A 23,063-nucleotide genomic window follows, 5' to 3' on the forward strand; every position below is an offset into this window, starting at 1 on the left:
TAAGTCCTTCTGCAAGTCAGACCAACTTTTCATTTCCTTTTATGGCCCAAGAATGGGATGTGCTGTATCAAAAGTTACTTTAGCAAAATGGCTCAGAGATTGCATTACTTTTTCATACTCCCTTGCGAATGAATCTAAACCTGTTCAAATCAAAGCTCATTCAACTAGGGCCATCGCAGCTTCGGTTGCCTTTCACTCCAGGGCTTCCATTGATGACATTTGTGCAGCAGCCATTTGGGCTAAACCTCATACCTTCATCAAACATTACAAATTGGATTTGGTCTCCAGGGGAAGAGCGGCCTTCGGCTCAATGGTTCTCAGGAATGTTCTTCCATAAGTGCCACCCCGGTTCAGCAAGTAGCTTGGGATTCTGTCCCATCAGTGATGAATAGGAAGATTAACAACTTCAGATAAAGAAGTTATGTCTTACTATAACATTCCTACTGAGTTGATCTTCCAGTCATCACACACTCCCTCCGACCCCCGCCAAAGGGTCCTGGTGGATCTTCTGGGTCTTTGTGGTGTTTCAGGGATTTTGCGCAGAAATGGCCTCTGTTTTTCTGTTTTTCTGTTTTCTTCTATATATTGTATGCAAACTCGATCTGAGGTAACTGGGAGAAGGGCATCGTGGGTAGCAGCTTAGTTCAAGAGTTTTTGGTGTACGCGAGCTTGGTATTAGGCCGACTTGGTTCCGAGGGCTTGTAACTGAACCCATCAGTGATGACTGGAAGAAGATCAACAACTCACATGGAACATTATGGTAAGACGTAACTTCTTTTTTCTAACCACAGAACAAGGTGGTTTAAGATTATCAGGTATTTGAAGGGCTGCATTAGAGCTACACATTTAAGGCTTATATACATAACATGTGCAGAAAAACTGCAAAGTGAAAATAAATTATATTGAAAGTTTGGGGGGAGAGATCACAAAATAAGGATAGAGTAGGTATTGGATGCTAGCCCTTAAGCAGAACAATAACAACTGTACAGAATATTTTATTTACAGTGCCGAATAAAGTATTTTAAAAAGTAAGCTAACACCAGAATGGAAAATGGAGAATTTGCTATTCAGGATGTGCAAGCAGGGACATAGAAAAATAGGCAAGAGGGCACTGGAGTTTATTGGAGAAAACTGCAAAAGAATCAAGGTATTGGGAGCAATTAAAAATGGAGGAAAAGGTCAAAGAGTGGGATTAGGCCAAGCAGAAGTTTGGATTGTAGGTTGTAGATGGCCTTCCCTACTGCAGACTGATAACAAAGTATAGGCAAAGTGAAATGGATAAGGGATTGTTAAATTAAATACCAACTCTGGTTGAACGTATAGTTAAATGTGGAACACAAGCTATAGTTACAGATAATTAGCAGGGCATATGAAATAATGCACAATAACTATAAGAATCAGGAGTGGTTAGAAACAAATTGGAAATGAAAATAGAGAAGCGATATATAAAAAAACAATGGGAGAATATTTTCATGGTTTCCAAGTCTGCAACAAAATCTAGAAGGTTTAGATTTTTTTTTTTTTGCTAAGAAGTGTTTGCATACATATTTTATACCATGGGTAGACTTATTTATTCCACAGGTAGATAATTTTTGGGAGGTGAGATGGGGAAAAGGGGAGATATTTGGGAACATGTTTTTTGGGAATGCAAAGAATTGGTGGATGTTAAAAATTTCCTTTTACAGTATGTTGGATGTGCAAATTATTGTAAATAAGAACGATTCTTTTTCAGATGAGATACAGGAATTGAACTTCCTAGGCAAAGTTAAGTCCCTACTAATTGTAATGTTAGAAATAAATGGAATCTGTTGGAACAATGCATGCACAATGCTCAGGAAAAAAACAGCAGGGAATAAAGGACTTGAGCCCTCCATGTAATTTTAAATTGAAAAAAATGATCAAGAAAAGAAACTATATATGTATAATGCATGAAAAGAAAAACATTTTGCAATTATTTTCTCTTTATAAATGTATGTGCACACTTGTCACTGTGTAATGTGTTAAGTTAATAATGGTGTTAAATTATTGGATTAAATCGGTCTTTTGCTTTCCTTGGCATCTGTATTTCTTTGTAGACTTGAAAAAAGAGGAAAATCCGAAGCATTTAATTTGTTAAAGCCTCAGCTGAAAAAATCTCCATTACAACCTATCACTTAAGAATAAAATATAATAAAGTTGACATCTCATTTTGAAATGGAAATGATCAATTCAGTTCATAAATCTCATAGTTTTTATGATGGGCAGCATTTATATTGCTAATTTGATAGCTAGGCTTTTAATCACCATCAGTCCTGGGTGAAATGTCCATTAAAGTCTTGGACAAATAGCTTCAGAAATCCAAAGCACTAAAGGATATCTTTAGTAAACAGAAGAAATACCATGCTATTTGTTTGGTATTTGATAAAGAGGTTTCATTATTACAGTCCTTAATTGCACTTTGGATTATTTTATTTTCTTAAAACCATTACATTGCATTAGAAGTAATATAATACATTTATTCGTTGACATTTGATTTCTTGGAAAATCTGACTGGCTAGGTGCCCATTTTCAACAGAGGCCTCCAGAAAGCTCCAAAGTATAACAAAAACATTTTAAGAACAACAATTTTACAATCTACAAAAATAATACAATAACATCCACAGTTTGTCTAGTTTGATATAGCTGATTGCCAGCACTGATTAAAAATAGATATAACTTGTATGCCAGTGATTTAATATTATAGAATGTTTAGCCAGTTTAGAAAAATTAAAGGTAGGCTAGTATAAATACAAACAAGAAACGCAATATAAAGTGATGGGGAAAAACAGGGTCATGGTAATTTTTTGACAGAGTGGGGAGATAAACTGATTATAGAGAGTGAATAAGGGGGAATAAGGAGGTGTACGGTATGAATAAGTAGTTGTTCATATTTAAGGATAGAGTTTATACTAGGTTTGAACAAAACCAGAGACAGATTTTGGTTGGGAAGACTTTCAGAATGTTTTTTAAGGACAGGAGGCAGGTTATTAACCTAATAGATACAGGTAAGGAATTCAGGCTTTAGCAATGTGGTATGAGAACAGACCATGCTCAGCAGATTTGATAAGTTTGTGGACAAAGGAGTTTTTAGTCATTGAATCGTAATAACAGAGTGGGAACATAGTTGTACAGAATTATATTTAGTGCGGGGCAATTTTATAGGTGGTTAAAAAGCTGTGTGTATGTCAGTTAATGGAATACTTCTAACCAATTTTAGGCTTTTTCGTACTATATATTGGTGGGTTCTGAAAGGTACATTTGCTGCAAATCTAGCTACTGTATTACAGTATTAAAGTTTTGCTTTTTGTGATGGCTGAAGGTTAGTATGGATGGGAGTGACATAAAGTAGTGGCAATTATAGTTTTAGTTGCATTGGTGTGAGAATTTTTAGCTTTATAAAGCATCCCTAGTTTGTGGTGTCTTTTGAGTTTAATTTTGCATATGCAGGTTGAATTTAAGATGATCATCCACTATCATCCTAATTTGCTATGAGAAATGACTTCAAAGGTTATATTATTAAGAGAGGATTTTAAATTTTATTTTCTCACGAGAGATTTGGAGGAAAAAATAGTATTTTTTTTTGTAGGGTTGAGCATGAACTGAGTTACAAAGCCATGTTTCAGTGAAAGTTGAAGCTTCCGGAGTAATGTTTTGGAGATGTGCCATGTTGTCTGATATGCATATGAGTATGGAGTCATCTGCATATTGTATTGTATTAGGGAAACCTGTTGTGTGGATATGTGGAGGGTATTAAAGAGGAGGGGACCTGACTGGGAGGTATGGAGAGAGGGTGGCGTGGCATTGTATCGACTGACACAAATTTGACAAATAGCTTTTGAACCATATAAGTGTGGACCAAGATAGACTTGGTGAGGAAATTTATTTTGAAGAAGTTTGCTATGACAAACTTGTGTGGAAGGCTTTAGACAAATCTAGAAATAAGGAGGAGACTAGTTTGCCATTATCTCTAGCTTTACTGACAGTATCTATAAAGTTAGAAGTACAGTGTTAGTACTATGGGAGGAATGGAAGTTCTGTTATATAGGGGATAGGAGTTCATCCTGCAGGTGATAGTTTAGCAATTGTTTTAGAATACATTTTTCAAGTACTTTTGGAGAAGGGGGTAAAATTGCTATAGGTCTACAGTTAGTATCTGTTGAATTTCCTCTATGTAGAGGGATAACAACAATGTAAAAATCCAAAAACGAACGGTCTGGTAATGATAGCTCCACACAAAATGCTGCATGGCTCGAACAGGTGACAAAAGATTTATTATCAATAACAGAATGAATGAACTGAACCTCAGTTAAGCGCTTTCATCTGAATAAAACAGACTTCATCAGAACACTGTAAACTTGACCCTCCATCCTTAAAAGCACTTTTAGGCGCCAAAAAGTAATTTAAAATTTAAAAAGACAGTGCCAAAAATTCACAACTGCTAACATATGTAGAACCTTTGTATAGCTGTCTGAACATCTCTAATAATTGTCCTTATTGCATAAACACTATAATTAATGTTTAATAATAAATAATAATGTAATTATGTATAATGTATAACCCAACAATGTGGTTAAATGAAAATAAAATATACATCAATAAAACATGTGTAAAACCTGTATAAACTATCGAACATATCTAATAATGACCTATTACAATAAACACTATAAACTTATTGTATATGAACTAAATAAAAATAATGACTTGAATGAAAATATGTGCTACAATAAAACATAATATGCTACGTACAGCACATATAACAAAAAATCAGAATAAAGGTATTAAATGCTGTAAAATGTAATGCAAAAAGCAATATTTACAATATGTGTATAATAGGTAGAACCCTACCATAATGTCACAATATACACAACGTTATGCCATGACCAAAAATACCTATTATACACATATTGTAAATATTGCTTTTTGCATTACATTTTACAGCATTTAATATCTTTATTCTGATTTTTTATGTTATATGTGCTGTATGTAGCATATTATGTTTTATTGTAGCACATATTTTCATTTAAGTCATTATTTTTATTTAGTTCATATGCAATAAGTTTATAGTGTTTATTGTAATAGGTCATTATTAGATATGTTCGATAGTTTATACAGGTTTTACATATGTTTTATTGATGTATATTTTATTTTCATTTAACCACATTGTTGGGTTATATGTTATACATTATACATTATTCATTACATTATTATTTATTATTAAACATTATTTATTATAGTGTTTATGCAATAAGGACAATTATTAGAGATGTTCAGACAGCTATACAAAGGTTCTAAATATGTTAGCAGTTGTGAATTTTTGGCACTGTCTTTTTAAATTTTAAATTACTTTTTGGCTCCTAAAAGTGCTTTTTAAGGATGGAGGGTCATGTTTACAGTGTTCTGATGAAGTCTGTTTTATTCAGATGAAAGCGCTTAACTGAGGCTCAATTCATTCTTTCTGTTATTGATAATAAATCTTTTGTCACCTGTTCGAGCCGTGCAGCATTTTGTGTGGAGCTATCATTACCAGACCGTTCGTTTTTGGATTTTTACATTGTTCTGTTCTGTTCTGTTCTGTTCCATTTTCGTGGAGATAGTTGTGTAGAGGGATAAGGATTGATATTTTTCCCCACAGAGAGAAGAAAGTTGGTATTCCTGAATTAACCTTTTTATAAGGATTGTGATCGGATAGGCAATGCTGTTGACTGTTATTTTAAAGTACTTGTGAAGGTCAACTGCTGATGTAGAACATGGTTCGAGTCTGAGCAGTTTTATATATGATGCGGGCAGAGGGTTGAAGTTGAAAGTGGATATATGGTGATACATGGCTGTTGAGCAGGGTTAGGATTAGATTTTGGGGGGTCCTTGGTTAAAGATGCTATGTATGAAATAAGAGTTGAATTCTATTGCAATTTCCAGTGATGAGTTATTGGATGAGGGGTTAGGGTTGAATTTTTGGCCGGGATGTAAGATTTCTTTAATGGCTGACCTGAATTTTTAGAGCTGTTTACTATTCTGCATGTTATAGTGTAATTTTTGTCTTCATTTTTTGTTTTTTAATATGGCTGTGGACCATTTTGAAACTGCATTACTTGTTTTAGCCTCTTCTTTCTAGGAGGAGGTGCAAGACTAGTTAGGATATTTAGGAAAGGTGTGTCGAATTCATTTATAGCATCATCTATGAGGAGGATTTTTAGTATGTTCCAGTTAATAGATGATTGGAAAGAAATGAATATTTCTCTGTTAAACTTGGACAGGTTGCATATTTTATAAACATGCTATTTAAGTGGATGTGTGAGATGTCTGGTTATATACATTGGGCGATGGTTACTGAGAGACTCTGACATTCATTGTACCTGTGGTGGTCTAATAGTACCGTCCAGTCTGATAAGGAGTTTGGTGTCTTGCTATAATGTGTGGGACTATTAATTAGTTGTGTGAAACCATGTAAGTTCATGCTGGATGTTAGGGAGTTATAAGTTGCATCCAACCAGTTGATATTGATATCACCTAACAGTATTTTTTCTTGCGGAGGTGTTATGGATATCCAGTGCAGGATATATCTTCCAGTGGAGCAGTGTTGTCTCCAAGAGGGATGTAAAAGACAGCAGTACATATTCGATAATATCTGTTTATTTTCAGGAAAGTAAAAAGAAGCTCCACTAAACTGAATTTTGGTATTGTTTTTTTTTTTTGTAGGAAGAAATGTGGTAATTGTTGGGAAATATTAAAGCAATACTACCACCTTTCCTCTTTATATAGTCATTGCGCATGATATTAAAACCAGAGGGTGTACTTCCGGAATCATTTATGCTGGGTTTAAGCCAAGTTCCAGATATGTTATTCATTAGTTTTATTTCTTGTCTCTCTCACTATTTTTAGCAGCAAAAGTTAGATTACTTGTTGGGAGGTTGACCATTTTGAGGTTTGATTAGTGTGTGGAAGAGAATTGTCTTTATGATTGTTATGATAGGTGGGGACAAGATTAGGGTGAATGTTCCCTCCTAGGAGGTGTTATTAATTCTTCTTTTTTGACAGTATTTCCCCCCCTTTAACTCAATTTTATTTCAGTTTGAGTTAAAATGATCAGTCTGTATTTGGGGCAAAGGGTGAGGGGCGTCATAAATGGGTTTGGTGCGAACTTGCTTATGTTACACAATGACAGATATTCTCAGTGAAAACTTTCACAGAGATGGACTTTGTTGCAGAGCTCCTGCACTTTGAGTCAGGTATGGATGTAATGACCACAGGCTTTTTGCACGATAACGAATATTCCCAGTGAAAACTGTCACAGATGTGTTCTCTCATTATAGGCGTTTTGAAATACTTGGTTTCTGTCCACAGAAGGAAAAAAGTTGCTACATTACTTAAACAGAAATTGGGAAATATCAATATTGAGGTACTTGCGCAACATGTAATGCTTACATAGACTGTACTGTTTTTAAATGTTACAAAAGCTATGTTTACACACTTAGATTGCAAAGATGTTGCTAGAGTTCATTGAATATACTTCACAGTAAATTAGTAGAAGTATTCTAATGTAGGAGATGCAAAAGTATATGCAATATGCCCCTTCTGCTTTCAATTCCTCTGCTGACACATTCATATTTTTTATTTTTGTTTTTCTGGTATGTTTACTTACCAGAGTAGTACAGTGGTCATAACTGAACAATTCCAGGTACTGCCCAGATAAAATACTTCCCTCGGTGTTTCACATTACGTGGGACTCTGACTGTCCAAAGAAAGCAGCTGAGTGAATGCCTGGATAGCAGTACCAGAGGAAGCAATACCACATTAGCACGAGTGATGCTCAAATAGGTAAAACAAACCACCAATCAGGAATAGCCTTTTTTCTTCTTGAAAGCGGTCAATGAAAATGAGTTAAGCCTGCGTGCTTTTAAGAAGAAATTGCAGTAGTTAATATGTGTTGATTTGCCTGCCCATATTGGCTTTTTCATGTACCTGGACTCTACTACGGTGACTGACCAGACTATTTTGTACTGTAACATGCAGTACCTTACATAGATGTACTTTGTGGCACCTACAGCTGTAAATTGTACAAATTCAAGACTAGATTTTTTTTTCTTCTTTACTACAGATTAAGGGGGGCAATTTTTATATAGACCATATTGAAATTGTTTGCCAGCTACCTTGGTTTTCCTGGCAAAAAGCTAATGGGGCCCTTCCGTTAATACTGTTTAAAGGTCATTCCCCCACTGAGGTTGCTGCTTGCACTACTAGCAAACCTGTGCACCTTGGTTCCTTGCTCCTCTTTGCCCATGTTTCATTAAGGGCTACAAATTGGCCCACAGTCCTCCATATGAAACCTGGTGGTAGTTCTGTGCTTCATGGCTCTCCTTTGAGTTTGTCCTTGTAACTGCCTCCACCTTGAGAGGTTTTGAATACTGCTTGGAGTTTTACTCTGGTGACCTTACAGTGCAGTGTGCTTCTTTAAGCATGGCATAAGTGATGTGGAAAACATTTTTCATATTTTACTGATCATCATCTACTGTAACTAAGCCTTACTAGTTCTTACCCTTTTATTTATGGGAAGGCTGTTCAGATGCACTGTGTGACAAAAAGATTCTACTTTTAGTATGTCCTAATCCTCCCTCGTGTTTGCTTTTAAGTATTTTCTATGTTCGGTGGGAACTGAGAACTGGGCATTCAGTCACCTGAGTGGTGACAGGTTAATCAAAGACACTTATCAGAGCAGATTGAAAGGACCTATGTTAAGTTGTCAATCTCGCCTTCATTCTTGCTTGATGGGTTCGGAGCCGATCCCTCGGCTCTGACTCGGCACTTGCTAAGCTCGAGAGTCTCTTTCACCAGCTCGAGGCAGCCCCATATCCCATGATGCAAGGCAGTAAATACCCAGATCTCGTTTGTCGCCCGCTTAGGAGGTCTTCTTTTACCAGCTCCTGGTAAGTTGTTCACTTTTGTGATTTAAGCCCCTTTTTTTAGTCAAAAAACTCTTTTATTGATAGTTTAAGTTATATTCTACCCTTTCTGACAGAATTTTCCTGTCTCCTTTAATTTTTTGTTAGTCAATTTTTCCCTATCCCATCCCCCCCCCCTGTTAGGGTGTGTGTGTGTTGGATTTTATAGAATACCTTTTTGGTATTTGTGTAAGTTAATTTAGACTGGTGTTGTGTGTGTGTGTGTTGTGTTCTCAACACTATGTCTAAGGAGAGGGTCTCGGGTTTTAAGAAGTGTGACTCGTGCTGTCAGAAGATGTCTCTGACAGACGGTCACACTTCTTGCCTGTATTGTCTGGGCCCTCTTCACCTGCAGGACTCCTGTGCTATTTGTCACTCCTTCAGCCAGAGAGTCCTGCAGGAGAGACGTAATAAGTTGATTCTTAGGGGCCTTCTTAAGCCGGAGGGCTCTCCGGCTAAGTCGGCTCCACCAAAATCAACTAAACCCGCCAAGGCCCAGGCTTCTGTTTCTAAGCCTGCGGCCTCAGCTCCGACTCGTATTGAGTCGAGATCGGCTCCGGCTGGAGCCGATTCTGGATCGACAAAGCTTTCGGCGCTGATGGCTATCGGTGCCGAATCTGTTTTGACCACTTCGATCGGTTCCGACACCCATGTGGCACAGGCATCGGTGTCGGCTCCGATCGGCTCCGGCACCGTTACTTTGGTGGCTGTATCGGCTCCGGCTGGAGCCGATACATCGAGGCTTCCTGTCGGCTCCGAGAAGTCGGCTCCGACAGGATCTATTGTATCGGCTCCGATGGCTCATTCCAGGAAGAGGTCGAGGTCTCCTTCCTTGGAGCCGATACTCTCGGCGCCGCTTCACCTCTTCTATCGGAACGGAGCCATCGGAGCCAATCTTCAAGGTCATCCAGGTTATCAGACCATGACCTAGAGAGAGTGGTCAGTAGATTACTCAAGTCACAGGTACTGGCCCAAATGTTACACAGTCCGTCTCAACAGACGACTGTTGGCCCACACCCCGTTACTGTTCCTCCTTCAACTCTACCACAGAGTTTGGAGTTGGAGTCTTCGGGAATGGTTACTGCTACGGCTGGAGGACGGATACCCCTTCTGTTCCTTCAGCCTCTACTCTTATCTCCTCTTCCTTAGAGGGATTCGGTGGTCGGGCTTCCATGGTCTCCTCCGAGGGGGTGAGTGGCATCGGACCCTTGTCCGAGCCCACTCTTCCCCTTGGAGCCTCGGCCTTGGTGAGCTCGGCTCCGACATCTGCCTCGGAGACTTCCCTTTCGGTGGCCCCTGGAGTTCCTAGCTCTTCGGAGCGGGTTCTCTCGGACCTGCCTGGGAGGGGAGCATTCGAGGTGATGAAGAGTGTACTGGCCACTGGTATCAGTCAGCAGTCTGTTCCCGTAGCTCCTCCCTCTATTGTACCTGTTGACATCTCTGCCACTTCTCTTGCTACAGGACCCAGAGATCCTCCGCCTCAGGTTTCCCCATTGGGAATTTCCACCTCTTCCGAGGATTCTCCTGATGTTTCGGAGATCCTCCTAGGAAGAGGACTTGTAAGAGGAAGCATGTAGACTCCCGAGTCTGTCACTGGATACTGACTTTGATGAGTCAGAGGGATCCCCTAGATCCCCCTCTGAGGATGTCTCCTTCTCAGACATCCTAGAACTTCTGAAACAGAGGGGAAACTGGCCCACCAGCAATCCCTCTGAGGATGAGTCAGTATACCTAGAGGCGTTTGGATCTCGGCCCTCCACCTCCTGGGTATCTCCGCCTTCGACCCCTTATGCAGGTGATTGCACGAAGACGTGGGCAGCTCCTGACTCTGTAGAGCCAGTCCCTAGGAGGCCTTCAAAATTTATCACCGCCCGCGACAAACAATTCCTTACTAAGGGTGTCCCGCTGATGCCATGGTGGTGGCTGCGGCCACCAAAAGGAACTTGCAGATCCTTCCGTGCCGTCCATCCTCCTAATAAGGACTCTAGGACCATGGATAGGTATGGTAAGCGGATGTTTTCATCAGCGACCTTTGCTATGCTCGCTGAATTACCTATGTCACTTCACCAGACTCCAAAGGGATATCCTGAAGGAGCTGGGGAAGTAGTTCAGGATCCTACAGCTGCAGGGGCTCAAGAAAAATTGCTTCTCAGCTAGGAACCCTCAATTCCATTGCAAACTCCTCCATGCTGATATCTTATGCTGCGGATGGAGCGAGTAGAGCCGCAGGCACAGGTGTGGCTCTTAGACGCCAAGCCTGGATGTGGCTATGTGATTTTGGATCCCTTTAAGGCGCCCTTCACAAATTCTCCCTTTGATGGGTCAGCTTTGTTTGGCCCTCAGGTGAAGGAAACCTTGACCAGGTGCGAGCAGGACGGCAAGACTCTTCTTGCTGTTGGAGTCCGTTTTTCCACCCCTTCTAGGCCTTATCCCAAAGGACAGAAGGGTGGGAAGATGTGGTTCCGTAAATCCCAAGGAGTCACGCCGGATTCACGTGGTCAGTTTACCCCTAGAGGCAGAGGGGTAACAACAACAGACGCCTAGAGGCAGAGGGGGTCCGAAGAAACAGGGAAACAGGGAGCCTCTCTCTGATAAGCCCTTTCAGCATCCCTGAGGTGTTGCCCGGCTGTCCCTCCTTTGGAGGCATTCGGGGGAAGATTATCACTGTACCCAGAAGCCTGGCATTCCCTCACTCAAGACAGATGGGTACAGTCGATCATATCCAAGGGTTACATAATTCCTTTCGAGGAAAGTCCCTTCCCCTCAAGTTCCCTTCCAGATGTACCACCCGGTCTAAGGGACATTGCAGAGTTGGAAATCGCAAAACTACTGCAAAAAAGAGCCATTCAGCCAGTTACAATAGACCATTCAGAGCCCGGAATCTACTCAAGGTTCTTTTGGTCCCCAAAAGACGGGAGACTGGAGACCAATATTGATCTCAGCAGATTCAACAAGTCTGTCAGGAAGACAAGATTCGAATGGTCACTCTTCAGTCAATTCTGCCCTTCTTACAGAAGGACAACTGGATGTGCTCAATAGATCTTCAGGACGCGTACTATCACATCAAAATTCACAGACGCTCCAGGAGATTTCTCCGCTTCGGCTGGGGTCCAGTCACTTCCAGTTCAGAGCCCTGCCCTTTGGTCTCACTACAGCCCCAGAGTGTTCACCAAATGCATGGCAGTGGTCACGGCTCACCTGAGACGTCAGGGATTCCAGGTGTTTCCGTGTCTCGACGACTGGCTCCTGTCAGCCACCACCAGGCATCAGCTTATACAAGCCAGGGATTACACAATAGACCTTTGTTCTCATTTGGGCATCTCAATCAACTCGAAAAGTCATCCTTATCGCCCTGCCAGTCTATTACCTTCATAGGCAAACTTAAACACTGTTCGGATGTCAGCTACCCTTACAGATCAAAGAGTTTCAGACATTCAGACTCATGTCAGGATCATTCTGGCCAGCAAGAAAATACAGGCCAGAATGGTTCTGAAGGTATTAGGTCTCATGGCTGCAGCCATTACTCTTCTTCCCTGGCTCGATTCTACATGCGCCTTCTTCAGTGGATGCTGTTCACACAGTGGTCATACCAGCAACTTCCAATGCGTCACCAGATTCTGGTGACACAGACATGCAAAGAGCATCTTGCTTGGTGGAGCACATCGCCGCAGGCTCACCAAGGCAGGTGCTTTGTACCTCCGTCCCGATAGCCACTGTCACCACGGATGCCTCCCTGATCGGGTGGGGGTCATTATCAGGGCAGGATGGTTCATGGGACGTGGCAACCGCTCGAGTACCATCTGCACATAAATGTCCTGGAGATGAGAGCAGTGCTTTTAACGTTGCAAGCCCTCAACGACTTTCTTCCCGTAGGGACAATTGCAGTCCACACAGACAACATGTCTGTAGTTTGGTATATCAACAAACAGGGCGGAACCAAGTCCTACCCCTTGTGTCGAGAAGCGCTCAGACTTTGGCAATGGGCGATCTCCTCTCATCGGTTTCTGGTAGCAACGCATATCCCTGGGAAAACCAATATTATAGCGGACAGATTGAGCAGAGCTATCCTCATGCCTCACGAGTGGTCTCTCAAGAAATCTATAGCGGAAGAGATTTTTCTGGAATGGGGTCGTCCATGTTGCGATCTTTTTGCTACTCCCCAAAACAGCAAATGTCCAGACTTCTTCAGCCTCTTCCCTCTATCAGGCCATCCCCCCAGAGACGCTCTGACCCAGGATTGGCCCCAGGGACTTCTTTGTGCCTTCCCTCCATTTCCTCTGATCCCTCAGGTGATCCAGAAAGCTACCGCTTTGAGAGCCAAATTGATTCTCATTGCCCTTACTGGCCTCGACAAGTTTGGTTCCCGTTCCTCCATCCTCACCTTTTGGTGCAGCCGTGGCATCTGGACCCAGTGCCAGATCTACTGATTCACCAATCCGGTCAGCTGCACCGGTCAATCCCCTCTCTCAACCTCACAGCATGGTTGCTCCACTTCCTTCCTTAGCCAGGCTTCCTTTGATCTCTAACCCAGTTAGAGACATCATAGTAGCTTCACTAAAATCCTCTACCAGGAGGATTTACACAAGCAAATGGAAACGTTTCTCTTATTGGGCTAAGACCCAAAATATTGATCCTTTTACTGCCCCTGTTCAGGCAGTTCTGGACTTCTTAGCAGAGATTTTTCATGCAGGCTCCTCTTCTTCCACAGTCAGAGTTCAGTTGGCTGCTATTTCTAATTTTCATGTCGGGATAGCAGATCATAATATTATGTCCCATAGGCTCTGCAGGGCCTTCTTGAAAGGAATTTTCCTACTAAAGCCTCCAATCAGGAATCCTCCTCCTCAGTGGGATCTAAATTTAGTGCTGACATCCTTAATTCTTCCCCTTCGAGCCAGCTGTTTCTTGTTCCCTGAAATATCTTTCTTGGAAAACTTTATTCCTAGTGGCTATTACATCTGCCAGGAGGGTGTCTGAACTTCATGCTCTTTCGGTTCGACCCTATTTGATTTTTCACAAAGACAGAGTATCTTTGAGAACTAATCCATCCTTTTACCTAAGGTCGCTTCAAAAACAATCTGAATCAATCCATTGATCTCCGGTATTTTTCCTAACTATTCAGATAGAGCTGAACAAAAGCTACATTATCTTGACGCCCACCGTCAGCTCAGATATTATTTGGACAGAACAAAAATTTAGAAAATCTGATCAACTTTTGTTTCCTATGCGGATAATAAAAAGGCCTTCCTGTTTCTAAAGTGACTTTGTCCAGATGGCTTTCTTCGGTCATCACTGAAATTTATAATGATCAGGGGAAAACAGCTGTGCTCAAAACCTAAAGCACATTCAACTAGGAGTTTAGCTACTTCTACAGCTTTTCAAGCTAGACTGCCTTTAGACACTATTTGTGCAGCGCCACTTGGGCCACTCCTCACACTTTTGTTTCCCATTACAAATTGGACTTGGCCTCCAGGGACAGGGCCAGTTTTGGCTCTACAGTTCTCAAGAGTTTGTTCCATTGAGCCACCCAGGATAGAGGTGCTAGGGACGCGGTCCCATCAAGCAAGAATGAAGGCGAGATTGACAACTTAACATTAAGAAGTTATGTACCTACCATAACGTTCCATGTTAGTTGTCTTCTCGCCTTCTTTCTTGCGACCCTCCCTCCTTCCCCCTGGCCTGGACAGACCTTGTATAAGAAACTTTTATGCTAAAGACCATTCAGACCTGGCCCTTTTTTTTTTCCCATTTGTAAGTTTCCTCTTCCTTTGGGAAGTATTTATGCTTGGTATTATTGCCCTTTGGCAACAAACGAGATCTGGGTATTTACTGCCTTGCATCATGGGATATGGGGCTGCCTCGAGCTGGTGAAAGAGACTCTCGAGCTTAGCAAGTGCCGAGTCGGAGCCGAGGGATCGGCTCCGAACCCATCAAGCAAGAAAGAAGGCGAGAGAAGACAACTAACATGGAACGTTATGGTAGGTACATAACTTCTTATTTTGCAACTTTCAAAGTGACAACTTTATCTAAAGTTTAACACACGTGTTGCTTAAAGAGGAGCTGTAGGGGTCCAAAGCCACCCACACCAAAAAGCAGAAATTTTGCAAGCTCTGTTAATTTGTCTACTTTGCTACCCTCAAACATTTATCATCCCTCATATTTTTCTTGAGCCAGTGTACTCCTAATTCTTTGTGCACTAATACTCAGCATGTGCTAAGAAAACGCATGTCCTGAGCACAGGACTTAAAGATCAGAAAAATTAACTAGCAGATGATAGGCATCTTAGAAAAGCTCCCAGATGTCTACCCAGTGGAAAAGTCTTTTTAGAAAATAAACTGACATGGGGAACATTTGAATATTAATATAATAATATCTTATGTGTGATTTATGGTGGAATATCATCATTAAGTACATGTAGAACTGTGCTTCACCTAATGCCTCAAGAGTGAGTTTCTTGTATTATATCAAGTTTTGTGTAAAACATTCTGGAAGTCACTGTAGAATCTATTCTTTTCATCCCTGCAGTGTGAGAAATGTGTTTTTATTACCTCTCAAAATTATTGTTCTGCTAATGGTAGAGTTGATGTCAATTTTCATTCATTCCTCAACTAATGGGGGTTCTAATCTGACTCAGCCGTTACACTAGCTCGTGGCCACTAAAAAGCTGTCAAGCTCCTTCCCAACCCAATATGTACCAACCCCTAACATCTCTCCGATCTTGTTTGCTGCTTTTGTGTCTAAACGTGATTACCTTTAGCTCTCGAGTTGTTGAGTGGGAGATGAGTCCTTTTTACTTATTAGCTTCTAAACAAAACTCTTTAATCTTTAGATTTACATTTGGTTATCACTGTTGACCTCTACTTTCCATGCACCTTAGAGTGTACTTTTTTCCTACCATTGTTGATAAGCCTAGCCTATTCTTCCCTATCCCTTTACATGGGTGTATCTCTTTAATATGATAGTTGGCATACTTTCTTCTTTTAGTTCAAATATTTGTATCCCATTGCTAGTAATTAGCTTTTCTCTTGTTTCTAGTTAAAAAAAGTTATTTATTGTTGTGGTGGTGGTATACTCCTCCTCATTATGTTCAAAAAAGGATCAGCAGGATTTAAAACATGAGAAAAGTGTGGGCACAAAGTTCCCTTTTCTGATTCCCGTAAGCTTTGTGTATACTCCTTGGACTCCGAATGCTTACAACAAGAATGCAGTATCTGTTGCGGGTTTAATCCCCTGAGCTGTGGCTGACAGAAGAAATTGATTTTGGAAGGCTTGCTGCCAGCTTCATTTTCTGAGGCCATTACTGGGGATTAATCCCACAAACACAAGACTAGAGTCCCTGCAAAAAGATCTAGGCCTTCTGAATCTTCAGCCTCTTCCTCCTCAGAATCAAAAAAGACTGAATCTGAAATTGGTTGCAGTCCAACCTTTGTCAGATCCAGTCATCCTATGCCCTTGGATATGAAGCCTCTACCAAGGACTACTTATTTTCTTCATCTGGGTCCAGTCCTGTCCAGGATGCCTTCTCCCTTTTTAGAAGGGCACTCCAAATCTCCATCCCGGGCATATTTTCTTGTTCCTCCAGGAGTCTTACTGAAACAGATGTGGAGAGAAAGATAAGGAAATTCCTTGTGGCGTAAATTCAGATGAGTGCTTACAGCTCCTACCCCTCCAGCTCAGGAAGCCCGATCTTCTACTATTTCACCCATTACAGCTCCTTCTCTAATTTAGCCTGCTGCTTTAGAGTTTTTGGATCTGAGCCTTCTGGGTCCGTCTGGTTCAGATCTGAAGAAAGCACTTTCTTCAGATCTGAAAACTGCTGCGTGCACCGGCTCATACATCCTCTGAGCTGGATGATTCTTGTAGCCGAAGCATCCCTGTTGGCTCTGGGAGGTGAGTCTACTCTGAGATTTGCAGAGCCTCGGCACTGGGTAGCTTGAGTCCGACTTCTGCCTCAGGTGGGTTGTTTTTGGAGTGCAGGGAAGTGATGTGTCTGAAACTTGCTTTCTCAGCTCTGCTGTCTTCCTTCTCTCCAGAGCCATCTGCTTTCAAGGTTATGAAGACAGTGTTCTCTTCTCCAGCAGGTCAGATGGGTCCTACCCCCTCGAATCCTCCCTCTACTTCTCAAATGTCTTTGTGCCTTGAGCCTCAATGTTCTACCTCACAAGGACAGCCAGCTCAAAGCTTCCAGACTACCCAGCAGGGTATTCTGATTTCTTCTGATACTTCACCAGACCATCCTACTAAGGAAGTGCAAAAGGAGGTACTTGGACTCCCTCAAGAGTTATCACTGAAGATACTAATTTCGATACAAGAGGGCCCCCCAAAATCACCACCTGATGTCGTTTCATTTGGAGACATTCTGGAGATCCTTAACCTGGGGGGGGGGTGTATGGTCTTCCCAAGACCCTTCTCCGGAGGAATCAATATTTCTGGAGCCCTTTTGGAGCTGGCCTGTCTACCTTCCTGGGTTACTCCACCCACCAATGAGCTTATTGATTTGATCTCTAGGTGGGCATGGAAGGAACCTGATTCAGATGAGCCACTGCCCAAGAGAGCAGACCTAATTCTGGTTCCACCTGTAGAAAGAGAATTTTGGGATAAAGGGGTGCTAGCAGGTGCCATTGTCGTGGCAGCAGCTACAAAAAAGGATTTCCTGAACAGAGATCCACTGCCCAACCTCCTAATAGAGAGTCTAGGATAATTGACCGATTTGGGAAGCGTATTCATACTTCAATGACTTTTGCACTCAAATCATTGAACTTATCTGGCACATTTTGTGAGACTTCAAAGAGATTTGATTAAAGAGCTATCAAAATCTCTTTCTGGAACTAAAACTTCAGTAGTCTTTCAGTTGTCTACCCTACAAGCTGTATCAAATTCGTCCATGAGGCTTATCTCATACACTGCAAAAGGCGCCTCAAGGGCCTTGGGTTCAGGTATTAACATCAGGAGGCATGCCTGGATGCGTCTGTGTAATTTTGTGGAACCCTTCTAGTCCTCGTTCATCAGTGCTCCTTTTAATGGCACTTGTTTGGCCCCACAGTGAAGGACACACTCTAGGTGTGAGACTGAAAGACCCCCTCTGCAGTGAGTGTGCATTTTTCGACCCCTCAAAAGACCTTTTCTGGGAATCAACGGGGTGGTTGAAAAATTTGGTTCAGTTAGTCCCAAGGTCCATTCTAGGACACACGTTGAGGCAGTTCTTCCAGAGGCCGAGGGGAGAGCTATAATGCACGTCGATGCCCCCATGGCAGAGGAGGCCTGCAAAACTAGGTGTCTAGGAATTCTTTTTCCAACAAACCCTTTCAGCGCTCCTGAAAGGAAGTCCCATTGCTCATTTCTTGAGGCAGTTGGGGGGGGTCGCTTATCTCTGCACTAGAGAGCCTGGCTAGATATAACAAAAGACATTTGGATGCAGAGGATTATTTCCAGAGGTTATATAATTCCCTTTTCCCTACCTCCTCCATTGGTAAGAAAATTTCCCGATGTTCCACCCAATCAGAGGAAAGCAGCAGCACTAGAAATACAAAAGCTGCTAAGAAAGAGTCATCCAAGATGTCCCATCAGACCAAACAGAATCCAGAACTAACTCAAGATTTTTTTTTAGTGCCAAAGAAAACATGGAACTGGAGATCAATATTGGATCTCAGTGTACTGAGCAAATCAGTTTGACACGCATAGCTCTGGATGGTCATGGTTCAGTCTATTCTGCCCTTTCTGGACAAGGATGACTGGATGTGCTTGATAAACTTTCAGGATGTGTACTCTCTCACAAAAATGAGCAGACAATCCAGAAGGTACTTGCGCTTCCAGCTCGGGGTGAGGCACTACCAGTTCATAGCACTGCCCTATGGCCTCACCACAGCACCCTGGGTGTTCATCAAATGTATGGCAGTAGTAGCAACTCACTTGAGACTCTAGGGATTCCGAGTGTTTCCATATTTAGGTGATTGGCTAATTACTGCCCTGACTAGTCATCTACTGATAGAAGCACAAGATCAGATGCTACTAAATTGTTTACATTTCGGAACAACCATAAATTACAAGTCTCACTTAGGACCGACCCAGACATCAGAATTCATAGGGGCAGTGTTCAACATGGTATTTATGGTAGCTTCTCTTCCTGTATCAAGAGTGCAAACGATAAAGATGCAGGTTAAGAAAATAATTTACAGTACCAGAATTTCTGCTCGATTGATTATGCAAGCCCTGGGATCGATATCAGCAGTAAGAATTTTAGTTCCTTTAGCAAGATTCCACATGAGAATTCTACAATGGATTTTAGCAACACAATGGTCAATGCTTTCTCAACCCATGTCAGCAAAGATGAAGATAACTCAAGATACCTTTGCTGGTGGATGCAGCCGCAACAAGTATTACAAGGCCGTCCTTTCATGATCCTTCAGCCCAAGGCCATAGTAACCACGGAAACTTCCCAGATTGGGAGGGGGGGACATTTTCTGGGGAAAACGGTCCAAGCCACTTGGGCCTCCAAAGAAGCAAACTCTTGCATATCAATGTTCTCAAGCTGAGAGCAGTGCTTTTGGCACGGCAAGCATTCCTAGACTCTCTTCCTCTCAGAAAATTCCAGTCCAGACAGACAACACATCAGTAGTTGGTACATCAACAAATAATGGGGAACCAGATCTTATCCCCTGTGTCCAGAAACCCTCAGTGTGTGGCAATGGGTGTTATCTTCCAAATGCTTTCCAGTAGCAATGCATACTTCAGGGAAGTCCAACGTGAGAGCAGACAAACTGAGCAGGTCCATCTTACTACCTCACGAGTGGTCTCTCAACAACAAAGTGACTGATGGAATTTTCAGTCAGTGGGGCCAGCCTTGCTGTGGTCTTTCTGTCTCTCCCCTGAACAACAAGTGCAGCAGGTTTTTTGCCCTGTTCTCCCTGCTGGGGGAATCACTGAGGGATACTATACTCTGATTGCCCCCCCCGTCTTCTGTATGCTTACCTCTCGACCCCCCCCCCCATTTCCCAAATTCCTCCAGAAAGCAGCTCAGTTGAAGAGCAAAGTCATCCTCATTGTACCTTACTGGCCTCTGCAGATTTGGTTTTCATCCCTTTGGTCTCACCTACAGTATCCACCTTGGATTCTGGATCCAGTTCCAGGCCTACTGTCTCGCCAGACAGTCATGATTTGCCCAAATATCTCGGGTCTCACACTAACAGTGTGGTGTCTCCAGTTCCTTTAACAGCCAGACAACCAGTGCTCTCTTCCCTGGTCCATGCCATACTTTTATCTTCCCATAAACCTTCTACTAGGATACTTTACAGGAGTAAGTGGAAAAGGTTTGTTGGGCAGAACAAAATCAGACTGACCCCTTCTCCACTCCAATTCAATCTGTTCTGGAATTTTTAGCGAGTCTGTTTAATGAAGGTGCTAGATAATCAACTATAAAAGTCCAGCTAACAGCAATCTCTAGTTTTCTTGTTAGATTTCAAAATTCTTCGCTGGCTTCCTCTAAGCTGTGCAAAGCCTTCTCGAGAGGCAGTCTCCTGCTAAGGCCCTCTTATAAAGATCCCACTCCACCTTGGGATTTAAATATGGTACTGCAAGCCTTAATTTACTCTCCTTTTGAACCAGCAGCTAAGTATTATCTTAAATTCCTGATCTGGAAAACTATCTTTCTAGTTGCAATTACATCTGCTAGAAGAATTTCAAAACCTCAAGCATTCTCTTCTAAGCCTCCATATTTGATTTTTCATAAGGATAGGGGTGATGTTACTTACCAATGCTTCCTTCCTTTCTAATGTGGTGTCAGAATCCAACATCGATCAGTCCATTAACTTGCCAGAATTCTTTCCTAAATTTGCAAATAAAGGTGAATATATGCTGCACTTGTCTATAGACAATTATGTTTTTACTTGCACAGAACAAAAGAAATTAGAAAGACAGATGAGCTATTTATCTCCTTTGCACATACTAAATTGGGAGAATCATTTACAAAGTTAACTCTAGCTAGATGATTGACCGTTTGGATTTCCTTTGTCTATAACAAGTTGAATGTCCCCTTACCAAAACCTTTAAAAGCTCATTCAAGCAGATCCATGGTGACATCTGTGTTCCAGTCCAGAGCTTCCATGGACAATATATGTGCGGCTGCCACTTGGTCAAATCCTCATATCTTTATCACTCATAACAAAATAGATCTGGTCTTGAGGGGAAGAGCAGCCTTTGGCGCAAATGTACTCAAGAATATCTTTCCTTGGAGTCTACCTTGGATTTTAGGTAGCTAAGGACTCTGTCCCATTAGTTGAGGAATGAATGAAAATTGGCAATATCAGATAAAGAAATTCTGTACTCGCCATAACATTCATCTGTGTTGTCCATTTTCATTCTTCAACTCCCCACCCACTAGCCCCACCATTTTTATTAACTTCTGGAAGAATGAGAGGCTTCAAGGACATTACTGTCCTTTGTGTTGAGCTCTAGTTATGGTATATCATAATAGTCTTCCTGCCAGGCAGCAAAGAGGATCTGAGAGATGTTGGGGGTTGGTGCATTATGGGTAGAGGAGAGTTTTTTGGTGTCCACGATCTAGTGTAATGGCTGAGTCGGATTTGAGGATTGGATTCAAAACCCCATTAGTTGAGTAGGAATGGAAATGGACAACACAGATGGAACATTATGGTGAGTATATAACATCTTTTTAATAACCATTTTTCTTCAAGGCCACCTTGCATATCTAGTCTTCTTGTTAGGCATAATTACATTCCTTCTCTGTGACTCTTTTATCATTTTCTATTTCTTTCCATATTTTTTCCAGGAGAACTTTGTTCTGTTAAGGGTAAGAAGGTTTTGCATGTTTTTTACCACTTAATTATTTTGCTGTGTATAATATTACTTTTAATAACATTTTAAAACTACTGCATTACTTGCTAAATAAAACATTTTCAGCTCTGTTCATTCTTTGTTCATTGTGCATGTATTTCTACTTTAGAAATTTTAATTTTTCTGTGAAGGTGCTCTGTTGTTTGGGGGGGGTTATATCATATGAGCGAATCGCACAAATTGTGAATGCTCATAATATCGAACGTATCGGACCTCAAACTTTCTATTGTGGGGGGCTAAGCCCCCCCCACACCCCCAGCTAAATATATATTCCAACTCCGAGATCGCACTACAGTGAGGAAAGGGCGAATATCCCATTCTTCACTGTACCGCAATCTCAGGAAAAAGCACTTCAAGGTCCGGTACATTCGATATTATGAGCGTTTGCAATTTGTGCGATTCGCTTATATGATATAGACCTGTTTGGGGGTACTTAGTGTAAGTACTGTAATGCAGGAAACCTACATTCCAACAACAGTGAATTGATGGGTTTGTTTTTAGAAGAATTCCTTCCAGATGAGTATAGAATTTTACTTTTTCTACTATTTGTGATAGAGTACATCTGGAATTTCTTTGTAACGGATGCAGCATTGTTTCAGTGAAAGTGTGGCCAGCAGGTTGGGGCATGTCTGTCTGAATGCCCACATACGAATTTGAACTTAATAGAAGTGAAGCCCTCTGCATGCCTGATCCCTAGGTTTTGCATTTTTGCTCATTTTTTGCAGCTGCATTTTCTCTGCACACCTAACTTTACTTATCACATATTGGCAAGGATGCTGTTTTACTATTTTGCTAATGTGCTATGTGTTTGAAAAGAAAAATGCATGTTTATGCTTGAAGATATTTAACTCTTGTACTACTGGGAAGATTTTATCTGCAGATGCTGTTCTTCAGTCTGGTGTGAGACCTTACTGCAATGAGGTGCATTTGTTCTTTGTAGTACATAAGTGTGCATGACAAAATTGTGATTTATTGCAATAAAAATTTAAGCTTTTGCACTCTTTTTTTCAAATTTAATCCTTAAAGACAAGCTCAGCTTTGACATATAAATAACTTTGGATATCTGCCTTCCCTGCATTGATTTATAGAAGTTGTGGACAAAAGGGATGTTAAGAAGGTGGAATATTGTTGACATTAGAACTTGAGTATTCAGTATTTGGTAAGCAGATGATCAACATGGCTGGTCATTCTTTTCTGGAACTGATACTGAAGTTTGCCTTGATGGACATTTTAGACTCGAGGGAAATTTTCAAAATAACTGTG

The 23,063-nt window shown here is 41.4% G+C and overlaps 1 protein-coding gene across 1 annotated transcript in view; it reads left to right on the top strand.

The window, feature by feature from the left end:
* KNSTRN (kinetochore localized astrin (SPAG5) binding protein) overlaps positions 1-23,063 on the top strand; it is a 1,051,623-nt gene that overhangs the window by 208,450 nt on the left and 820,110 nt on the right. Inside the window, exon 3 of the mRNA XM_044074175.1 lies at positions 21,736-21,756. Coding sequence (XP_043930110.1) covers positions 21,736-21,756 — 21 coding nt within the window. The remainder of the gene's footprint in view (positions 1-21,735; positions 21,757-23,063) is intronic.

The sequence above is a fragment of the Protopterus annectens genome, chromosome 6.part0 (genome assembly GCF_019279795.1).
Source record: "Protopterus annectens isolate FY-2018-M chromosome 6.part0, PAN1.0, whole genome shotgun sequence".
Lineage (NCBI taxonomy): Eukaryota > Metazoa > Chordata > Ceratodontiformes > Protopteridae > Protopterus > Protopterus annectens.